At 44.8% G+C, this 11,014-nt stretch overlaps 1 protein-coding gene across 4 annotated transcripts in view; it reads right to left on the reverse strand.

Annotated features, from left to right (window-relative positions):
* The window catches only part of P2RX7 (purinergic receptor P2X 7), a 55,633-nt gene extending 44,889 nt beyond the window's left edge, over positions 1–10,744 (reverse strand). Inside the window, exon 1 of one of the 4 annotated variants that reach the window (XM_064272169.1) lies at positions 10,521–10,742. In XM_064272169.1, coding sequence (XP_064128239.1) covers positions 10,521–10,645 — 125 coding nt within the window. In that variant the 5' untranslated portion in view covers positions 10,646–10,742. Of the gene's footprint in view, positions 1–10,520 lie in introns of all 4 variants that reach the window. The other 3 variants (XM_064272168.1, XM_003420299.4, XM_023539282.2) reach the window with 3 other exon arrangements.
* Positions 10,745–11,014: the final 270 nt, after the last annotated feature.

Consider the following 11,014-nt stretch of genomic DNA (forward strand, 5'->3'; position numbering starts at 1 on the left):
GTAAATACCACAGAAAAACACAAAGAACATGAAAAGCTTCCAACGTTCTCCCTCCCAGAGGTAACCACTGTTGAAATTTTGAAAGTGTCTTCCAGATTTCTCTCTATACCTAGACACACAAATATGTGCACCCAGCGTTATAAATATGACCTCACTATCCATGCTGTATAGCTACAATGTATACATACAATAGCAACTTGCTGTTTTTAGTAAAAATCAATGTTATTCTTTCCCTGACAATGAAGATAAGTCTAGGCTATAGATCTATGATATGCAATGATTTTTAACGGCTACAAAACTTTTTAATGTTTAGATTGAAACATATGAAACGGCCCACTTTTGTAGCAAAAACAGTCAAATATTGGAAATTCCATATGGAACGTTTGTGATAATTCGCCAATCACTCCCCAACTGGTGGATATTTAACTAGAACTTTTGTTCAGTTTTCTCGATTATAAACATTTTTGGAACCAAGATAATAGCTTTCACTGTGTGCCAGGAAATCTTCAAAGTATGTTTTATTTACACATATTTACTCTCTTAATTCTCACCCTCCCCCCCCCAAAAAAAATAAAAACCCTGTTAGGAAGGTACTGGTATCACTCCTGCCTTATAGCTGAAGCAACGGTGGTGCAGAGAAGGTGAATAACTTGCCCAGGCTCACATAGTAAGCAGCAGTGCTGGATTTGAACTTGGCAGTCTGGGTCCACAGCCTGCGCTCTCGACCACCGTGCTTCCCTTCCTCTGCCCCCTCCTGTCTCATGCTGCCATGCACACACTTGGGCAAGCATCTTCTCACACTTAAGGTGTTAAGTCCTCAGGATGAATTTCTGGGTCAAAGGGTGTGTGCATTTTGCATCTCGATTCATTTTGCCAAACCAGAAAAGGTTGAACCATTTCATGCTTCCGCCAGCAAAGCAAGAGTGTGTACGCCACCATTTAAGAGGGTCTTGACAAACGAGAGGGTGACTGTGTGGGCTTGGCTGAGCTAGCAACGGGTCTAGATGCTCTATCAGGGCACGTGGCTGGAGAACTTGGGGCTATGAGTTTGAAGAAGAGGAGAGACACACTCGCAGTGTAGACGAGGGACCACCAGGAAAAACTATAACCAAAAGGTGAAAGTTATAAGGAGACAGACTTTGGCTCAGTAGAAGGAAGAAATATCTAATAATTAGAGTAATCCTGGAGCAGAACGAGCTTTCCTTGTGGTTACTAGTTGATGACTTTGATGATGAAGATAATTTTCTTTATCCCATCAACTTCTCCATCTCTCTTGTCTCCTCTCCTTCTGCATTTAAACATCCTTTCCCATCTTAAAAAAAACCCTCCCTCACTCTATCTTCTCCAATCACCACTCTACGTCTCCCTTCTCCTTTGTAGCCAAGTCTTTTGAAAGAGTGAGTCATCACATCTGTTTCCGCATTTCCATTCACTCCACAGCCCACTCCACTCTGGCTTCCACCCCCACCACTTCTCTAAAGCTTTTCTTGCCAAATAAACACTAACACCATTGTCACTAAGTCCAAGGGACCCACCATAGACCCAATCTTCCTGAAACTCTCAGTGGTACTTGATATGACGGACCAGGTACCCCCCTCCCCTTTTCCCCTTATCTTCCAGGAATCCACATTTTCCTGACTTTCTTTGGGCCTCTGTAGCCACTCCTCCTCAGACTTCTCCAGACACATGTGTGCCTCTCACCCCCTAAAGGTTAGTGTTCCCCATGAGTCTGTCCTAGACCCTTGTGACGGTTAAGATTGTGTGTCAACTTGGCTGGGCCATGATTCTTAGTGTTTTGGCAGTCGTATAATGTTATAATCACTTCCCTGTTAAGATTTGATACGTGATCACCCCCATGACAGGATCTGCTGTGAGCAGCCAATCAGTTGAAAGGGAGTTTCCCTGGGTATGTGGTCTGCATGGAATACAAGCAGACATTCTGGCAGGGCTTGGGGGCTTTTTGCTTGTCCTGAATCCTGCAGCTGGCTCCTGTGCCTTTGACCTCCAGTTCTTGGAACCTGAGCTAGCAGCTTACCTGCGATCTTGCCTGCTGATCTTGAGATACATTGGATCTTTGCAGCCTGTGAGCAGGAGCCCTGCTCTCTGACCTACCGATCTTGTGTTCTCCAGCCCCTGCGGCTACATGAATTAGGAGAAGCTTCTATCCTGTCCCACAGACTTGGGAGGTTCCAGCCTCTACAACCGTGTGAGCCATTTCCTTGATATAAATGTGTTTATATATATTGATACACTTTACTTCTCTAGAGAACCCAGCCTAAGACATTTGATACCAAGAGTGGGGTGCTGCTCTAACAAATACCTAAAATGTGGAAGCAGTTTTGAAACTGAATGAATAGAAGCTGGAAGAGTTTTAAAGTGCCTAATAGTAAAAGTATAGATTGTCTTGGAGAGACTGTTGGTGGAATTATGCACATTGAAGACAATTCTGGTGAGGACTCAGAAGGAAGTGAAGAGAGCTGTTATAAAGGATACGGTACAGACAGTGAGAAGCAGCAGTAGAGAAACAGCAGCAGCAGCAGAACAAGGAGACTAGCTTGAGACAGCACTGGAGCCGAAGCACAGAGTGAGAGAGCTAAATGCCCTTGTGCAGGGGGCTTCCTGGCAGAGTGGGGTGCCTTTGGGCACTTATCAGTGGGCCAGGGCTTGCTGACCCATGGAGCAAGACAGCTGAGTGCCTTCTGACTGAAGTTTACTGGCAGAGTGGGGTGCCTCCAGGCACATACTGGTGGCGCTAAAGAGCTTTGGAACACTTGCCCCAGCAGGACAGACTCAGGCATTGAGGCCTGAGGGGCCGAGAGGCCAAGGAACCAGTTATATTGGTAAAGCAGGACTCAATCTACAAGATTGGATTGTGTCTTGAGCCAGTCTCTTTTGAAATATAAAAGCAGAAGCTGAAGAGACAAGGAGCACAGGAAGTAGAGCTGCCTCAGTCTCAAAGGATAGAGTCACCACTCAGATGGACTAGGAGAATGGGGCCGCCCAAGTCTGAGGGAGCAGAGTTACTGTTCAGGGGGCCTGGAAGGTGGAGCCGAAGCCCAGGGCCAAGGGTCCTCTACACAGAATCCTGAGAGTGTGGCTAATACCTAGAGTCTGGGGGGCAGGGCCTTTGTTTGAATGGTCTCAGAGAACAGAGGGTTAATTTCAAGCCTTGAGGGCTAATGTAATGTGTTCTGCTGACTTGCTTGGTGCCTGTCATCCCTTCTTTCCCTCAGTTTTTTCCATTTGTAATGAAAATGTCTAGCTTGTGCCTCTTCCACCGTGGTACTTTAGAAGCAGATAACTTATATTCTAGATTTCACAGATATGGAAGAATTTTTGGATTTTTGACTTAGTTGATTTAGGACTTTTGCTATGATATGGTGGGGTGAATGTGTTTTGCATGTGGCAAGGACATGAATTTTGGGGGGCCAAAGGATGGAACATACTGTATTGAATTGTGTCCCCCCAAAATATCTGTATCAATTGGCTAAGCCATGATGCCAGTATTGTCTAACATTTTGTCATCTGATGTGATTTTCCTGTGTTGTAAATCCTGTCTCTATGATGTTGATGAGATGGGATTAGTAGCAGTTATGTTAATGAGGCAGGACTCAATCTACAAGATTGGATTGTGTCTTGAGCCAGTCTTTTTTGAGATATAAAAGAGAAGAGCGAGTAGAGAGACGTGGGGACCTCATACCACCAAGAAAGCAGCGCCAGGAGCAGAAACTGTCCTTTGGTCATGAGGTTCCTGCACGGAGAAGCCTCTAGACCAAGGTAAGATTGATGACAAGGACCTTACCCCAGAGCTGACAGAGAGAAAGCCTTCTTCTGGAGCTGGCAACCTGAATTTAGACTTCCAGCCTCCTGAACTATGAGAGAATAAATTTGTCTTTGTTAAAGTTATCTACTTGTGGTATTTCTGTTATAGCCACATTAGATAACTAAGACAGCCTTCTTACCTTCTCTTCTACATCATCTCTTGCTGGTCAGTTTCAGCTACCCCCACAGTTCTAGTCACCATCTATATGCTGGTGACATAAAAAAAGAAAAAAACCAAACCCAGTGCTGTCGAGTCGATTCCGACTCATAGCGACCCTATAGGATGGAGTAGAACTGCCCCATAGAGTTTCCAAGGAGTGCCTGGCAGATTCGAACTGCCGACCCTTTGGTTCGCAGCCGTAGCACTTAACCAATACGCCACCAGGGTTTCCGCTGGTGACATATAGATGTATATATCCAGCTCCAGATTTGTATATCTACTACCTTCTAAATGAAAGATGGCGCTTTGAGTCAGTGACAGCTACATAACCTGGAACTAGAGAAATGCGGGAGCCTTTTGGGAATGTGTAGAGATACAGCAGGGACAGTGGTGGTTCAGTGGTAGAATTACTGCCTCTCATGTGGGAGACCTGGGTTTGATTCCCAGCCAATGTACCTCAAGTCCAGCCCTCACCCATCTGTCAGTGGAGGCTTGCATGTTGCTATGATGCTGAACAGGTTTTAACAGAACTATCAGACTACGATTGACCTAGTGATCTACTTCCAAAAATCAGCCAGTGACAACCCTGAGGATCACAACAGCCTTATCCGGTTAGGGGTCAACTCAATGGCAGCTAACAACAACAGCTAAACATCTGCATTCACGTGTCCTATCGCCTACCCACCCGTTGCTGTTGAGTCGATCTGACCCACAGCAACCCTATGTGACGGAGTAGAACTGTCCCATAGGGTTTCCAAGAAGCAGTTGGTGGATTTGAACTGCTGACCTTTTGGTTAGCAGGGGAGCTCTTAATTACTGTGTCATAGATGCCTCAAATTTAACACTTTCAGTTCCAAACTCATCTACCTACCACAAAATGGTTTTTCCTTCTGCATTTCCTGTCTCAGTAAGTGGATCTACCATCCATCAGTTGCCCAAGCCAAAAAAAATGGTCATTTCTTCATCACCCTTGCTCTCACTCCTCCTCATCTACTCATTTGCCAAATCCTCTTATTTTACCTTCTTAAAATCACTCAAGGAGCCCTAGTGGCACAATAGTTAAGCGCTCAGCTGCTAACTGAATTGTCATCAGTACAAACCTGCCAGCAGCTCTGTGGGAGAAAGACTTGCTCATCGACTCCCTTAAAGATTACAGCCTAGGAAACCCTATGGGGCAGTTCTTCTCTGTTGCATTGGGTCACTATGAGTCAGAATCCACTTGGTGGCACCCAACAACAGCAACACTATAACTCAAATCCATCTAGTTTTCTCCACTACCACTGTCACCTCCTCAGTCCAGGTCACCACCAGTTCTCACCCAGATGACTCACTAGCCTTCAAAATGGCCTCCCTGCCTCTGTTCTTACCTCCACCCCCCTCCATTATCTATATAACTTTAGTGAGAACAGAGCAAGAGAAGACCTATTAAAGCAGAGCAGTGACCCCTCTTGTGCAGGTCAACAAGTGGTACTACCTCTCACATTCCTAAAGATAAATTCTGCTTACACACACACACCCCCATGCAGTTCCCTGGGCATGTGAAATGTTGTGTGGCACATATGTTCCTAATCCCCGCCTGGGTTAGATTTGCTTCTCCCCAGTCCCAGTGCCTCCTCTGCCTCTGGGTTAAACTCACTTCTACTCAACAGGAGACACCCCAGCCTCTCAGGTGTGTGGCCACCCTCCAATGAGACAGGCAGCCAGCCAGGAGCCACATCTGAACAGTCATAACTAGCAGCAACAGCACAATTTCCATGATGATGGACAGCCTGGGGCTATGGAGGGCAATACCGGGCTTGCTATGTGCCTGGGTGGAGGTTGACTGCATGAGGGAGAAGAAACAATTCAGAGTGGAGTTTGTTTCCCTCTTCCTCTCTCAACACTCCTCTAGTCGTCTGTGGCCTTTGGAATTGGTCTCCAGGAAAGAGGAAAATCTTCCTAAGCGAATGCCAATACCTCTATTCCTCTGTTTAGAACCTTTCTATCGCTTCTCAAATTATGGATAACACTGCAAAGAATGGGAATTGCAGAACACTAAATTGGGTTCATGAGGAACCTGTACATAGATCAAGAGTCAGTTGTTCAAATGAACAACGGAATACTGCATGGTTTAAAGTCAGGAAAGGTGTGCATCAGGGTTTTGTCCTTTCTCCATACTAATTCAATCTGTATGCTGAGCAAATAATCTGAGAAGTTGGACTATATGAAGATGAATGTGGCATCAGGATTGGAGGAAGACTCATTAACAACCTGTGTTACGCTGATGACACAACCTTGCTTGCTGAAAGTGAAGAGGACTTGAAGCACTTACTGATGATGATCAAAGACCACAGCCTTCAGTATGGATTACCCCTCAACATAAAGAAAACAAAAATTCTTACAACTTGACCGATAAGCAACATCAGGATAAACAGAGAAACGATTGAAGTAGTCAAGGATTTCATTTTACTTGGATCCAAAAATCAACAGCCATGGAAGCAGCAGTCAAGAAATCAAACAACGCATTACATTGGGCAAATGTGCTGCAAAAGACCTCTTTAATGTGTTAAAAAGCAAAGGTGTTAATGTCGAAGATTAAGGTGTGCCTGACCCAAGCCATGGTGTTTTCAGTCACCTCATGAGCATGTGAAAGCTGGACAATGAATAGGGAGGATGAAGAAAAATTGATGCCTTTGAATTATGGTGTTGGTGAAGAATATTGAATATACCATGGACTGCCAAAAGAATGAGCAAATCTGTCTTGGAAGAAGTACAGCCAGAATGCACTTCGAATGCAAGGGTGGTGAGACTGCGTCTCACATACTTTGGACAAGTTATCAGGAGGGATCAATCCTTAGAGAAGGACATCATGCTTGGTAAAGTAGAGGGTCAGCAAAAGAGAAGACCCTCAACAAGATGGATAGACAGTTGCTACAACAATGGGCTCAAGTATAACAACGATTGTGAGGATGGCACAGGACTGACTAGGCAGTGTTTCATTCTGTTGTACATAGAATTGCTGTGAGTTGGAACCAACTCTACAGAACCTAACAACAACATGGCTTCTCAAGGAGCCCTGGTGGCACAGTGGTTTAGCACTCAGCTGCTAACCAAAAGGTTGGTAGTTCAAACCCCCCAGCCGCTCCTCAGAAGAAAGCTGTGGCAGCCTACTTCTGTAAAGATTACAGCCTTGGAAACCCTATGGGCAGTTTTACTCTGTCTGGTAGAGTTGCTTTGAGCCAAAATCGACTTGACCGCAACTAGTTTGGTTTTTGGTTTGATATGACTTCTCAACTCCCACGGAATAAAATCCAAAGAGCTCACAAAGCCCTACAAGGGCCTGCATGATCTGTCCTCCCTTCCCTCCCTGCTCATACTACCTCTCCACTCACCTTCTATATCTCATTTCATTCACTACCTTCTCCTACTTGTCCACTCTGCCCCAGCCACATTGACCTCCTTGCTTTTCCTTGAACACCCTATCAAGTTCCCATCTCAGAGCAGAGACAGTTCTAGTCTGTCACATATGGGTTTTTGCAATGAGCCAGAATCAACTCAGTGGCACCCAACAACAAACATATGAATCAAATAATAACCCTAATAACAATATTGTTAATAATGAGAACCAACAGCTATTAAGGGCTTGCTATGACCAAGTATTTTTCTATAGTTTTGCATTTTTTAACTTTTTAAATTCTTACAACAACCATTATCTCCATTTTACAGATGAGGAAATCAAGGCTCAAAGAGGTGAGGGATTTGAGTCCATTTTTCCAAATCTCAAATCCCAAAGTTGGGCACGATTACTCTGAGGGTGAAGGAAAAGGATGTATATGAAAGTTCCTATTATATCCTAGGATTATTTTTTAAAGTACCGATTATTTATGGATCCCTTACCCCATTCCCTGGTGGCTTAGTGGTTAAGAGTTCAGCTGCTAACTGAAAGATGGACAATTCGAATCCATCAGGCACTCTCTGGAAACTCTACGGAGCAGTTCTGTTCTGTTCTATAGAGTGGCTATGAGTCAAAATTTACTTGACGGCAATGGGTTTTTTACCCCATTCCAGACATTGTAATAAGAGCTTTTCATGCCTTTTCTTGCTTAATGATCACAGCTATATGAATAGATGTGGAGACTGAGGCTCAGAGAAGTGAAGCGACTTGGCCAAGGAGACAGCCAGGATTATAAAATAGTCTGCTCTAACTCTTGGCTAGTGAACTACAGGGCTTCCCTCTGTGGAAGCAAGTTACCATTATCATCATTACTATCATTACAAAGAGCAAGTTGGGGTTAACCATCAGAGAAATGGGAACAAGATGCCATTTCACACTCAAGTAGGATGGTTATAATAAAAAAGACAGACAGTAACAAGTGTTGACAAGGATGTAGAGAAATTGGAATCCTCATACCCTGCTGGTAGGAATGTAAAATAGTGCAGCCATTGTGGAAACCAGTCTGGTGATAGTTCCTCAAAAGGTTAAACATAGAGTTACCACATGACCCAGCAATTCTAGTCCTAGATATCTGCCCAAGAGAAATGAGAACATACACATAAACATCGATACATGAATGTTCATAATAGCATTGTTGTTGTTGTTAGGTGTCGTCGAGTCGGTTCCGACTCATAGCGACCCTGTGCACAACAGAATGAAACACCGCCCGGTCCTGCGTCATCTTTACAATTGTTGTTATGCTTGAGCCCATTGTTGCAGCCACTGTGTCAGTCCACCTCGTTGAGGGTCTTCCTCTTTTCCGCTGGCCCTGTACTCTGCCAAGCATGATGTCCTTCTCCAGGGACTGATCCCTCCTGACAACATGTCCAAGGTATGTAAGACTCAGGCTCGCCATCCTTGCTTCTAAGGAGCATTCTGGCTGTACTTCTTCCAAGATAGATTTATTCGTTCTTTTGGCAGTCCATGATATATTCAATATTCTTTGCAAACAACACAATTCAAAGGCGTCAACTCTTCTTCAGTCTTCCTTATTCATTGTCCAGCTTTCACGTGCATATGATGCAATTGAAAATACCATGGCTTGGGTCAGGTGCACCTTAGTCTTCAAGGTGACATCTTTGCTCTTCAACACTTTGAAGAGGTCCTTTGCAGCAGATTTGCCCAATGCAATGCATCTTTTGATTTCTTGACTGCTGCTTCCATGGCTGTTGATTGTGGATCCAAGTAAAATGAAATCCTTGACAACTTCGATCTTTTCTCCATTTATCATGATGTTGCTCATTGGTCCATTTGTGAGGATTTTTGTTTTCTTTATGTTGAGATGTAATCCATACTGAAGGCCGTGGTCCTTGATCTTCATTAGTAAGTACTTCAAGTCTCCTTCACTTTCAGCAAGCAAGGCTGTGTCATCGGCATAATGCAGGTTGTTAATGAGTCTTCCTCCAATCCTGATGCCCCGTTCTTCTTCATGTAGTCCAGCTTCTCGAATTATTTGCTCAGCATACAGATTGAATAGGTATGGTGAAAGAATACAACCCCGACACACACCTTTCCTGACTTTAAACCAATCAGTATCCCCTTGTTCTGTCTGAACAACTGCCTCTTGATCTTCGTAAATGTTCCTCATGAGCACAATTAAGTGTTCTGAAATTCCCATTCCCATTCTTCGCATTATAATATATATATATGTATATTGCATTATAATAGCAAAAAAATGGAAACAACTTAAATATCCCCCAGCTGATGAATGGATAAACAAAATGTGGTCCATCCATACAACGGAATACTTTCAGCCATACAAGGAATAAAGCACTGATACTTGCTAGGACATGGACTGGCCTTGAAAATATGCTGAGTGACAGAAGCTAGTCACAAAGGACCACATATTGTAGGATTGATTTCCTTTATGTGACAAGTTCAAAATAGTCAAATCCATAGAGACAGAAAGTAGATTAGTGGTTGACAGGGGCTGTGGAGAGGAGGGGGTGTGAGGTGATGGCTGAGGGGTGTGGGTTTTCTTTTGGGGGTGTTAAAAAATGTTCTTAAATTGATTGTAGTGGTGGCTACATAACTGAATATTGAAATCATTGAATTGTACATTTTAAATCGGTGAATGTATGTTATATGAATTATATCTCAATAAAGCTGTTAAAACAAATGAACGAACAAAAAAATCACCAGAGACAAACCTTCCCGACACTGAAGACCTGCAGTTCTCACATACAAGCTGGTCTGCTTCTCTCCCCCTAAGTGGTAGTGATTCAGAAACCAGCATTCTCATCAAGCGTGCCCTGAAATCCCAGCCTCCTCCCCAGGAATTCAGGGTGTTGCCCTGCATTTTCCCACCTTCCTGGGGCATGCCTTGCACTGCTACCCCAGCAGGCCTGGGCTAAAGCAGAGGAGTCACCCTCACCCCCCGACCCCCCGTGGTTTCTTTCTGCAACTGCCCAGGCGCTGCTTCCTCTGGACCAGCTGGCCGGCAGAAACACACTTCAGACTTAAAAACCACGTGGAATTCCAGATGCACCCCTGAAGCCGCACCGTGGAGTGATCTGGGCTGTCAGCCACAGCAGAGGTTTGGGGTCATGCCCACACGTCACTTACCAGACGTAGGAAAAGACGATCATGTGTAAGAGCCACTTAATGGTGCCATAATTCACGCTCTGGATCTGGGTGACTTTGTTCGTCTCGTACTGGAGAACGTCTTTCCAGCTACAGCAGGCCGGCATGGTAGGAGAGAGGCTGCACCCTGCTCAGTTCTGGACCAGTGCCCACCCCTCCCAGCCCCCAGGCCACTGCTAGCCCCAGTCCCGTGAACCAGTTCTCAGCAGGAACCCTTGACTAGGAGCACCTCCAATGACTGCAGATTGGGGGCGGGCCCTGGCAGCTGTCCCAGATGTGGCTGAGGATAAACAAGAAGAACCCTGTCCTGTAGGCCTGACTGCGGTATGACCCAGCCTCAGCCAGCCTCTCCCCCCACCCATGCCTGCACAAAGATGTTGTTCAGAGGAAGGGCATTTCTAGAATTCTCCGTTTCACATTTTTCCTTTTGCTTTTGGTCAGAAGAAAGGGGCAGCCTTTCAAAGATCAGGACAGCC

The sequence above is a fragment of the Loxodonta africana genome, chromosome 19 (assembly GCF_030014295.1).
Source record: "Loxodonta africana isolate mLoxAfr1 chromosome 19, mLoxAfr1.hap2, whole genome shotgun sequence".
Taxonomy (NCBI): Eukaryota; Metazoa; Chordata; class Mammalia; order Proboscidea; family Elephantidae; genus Loxodonta; species Loxodonta africana.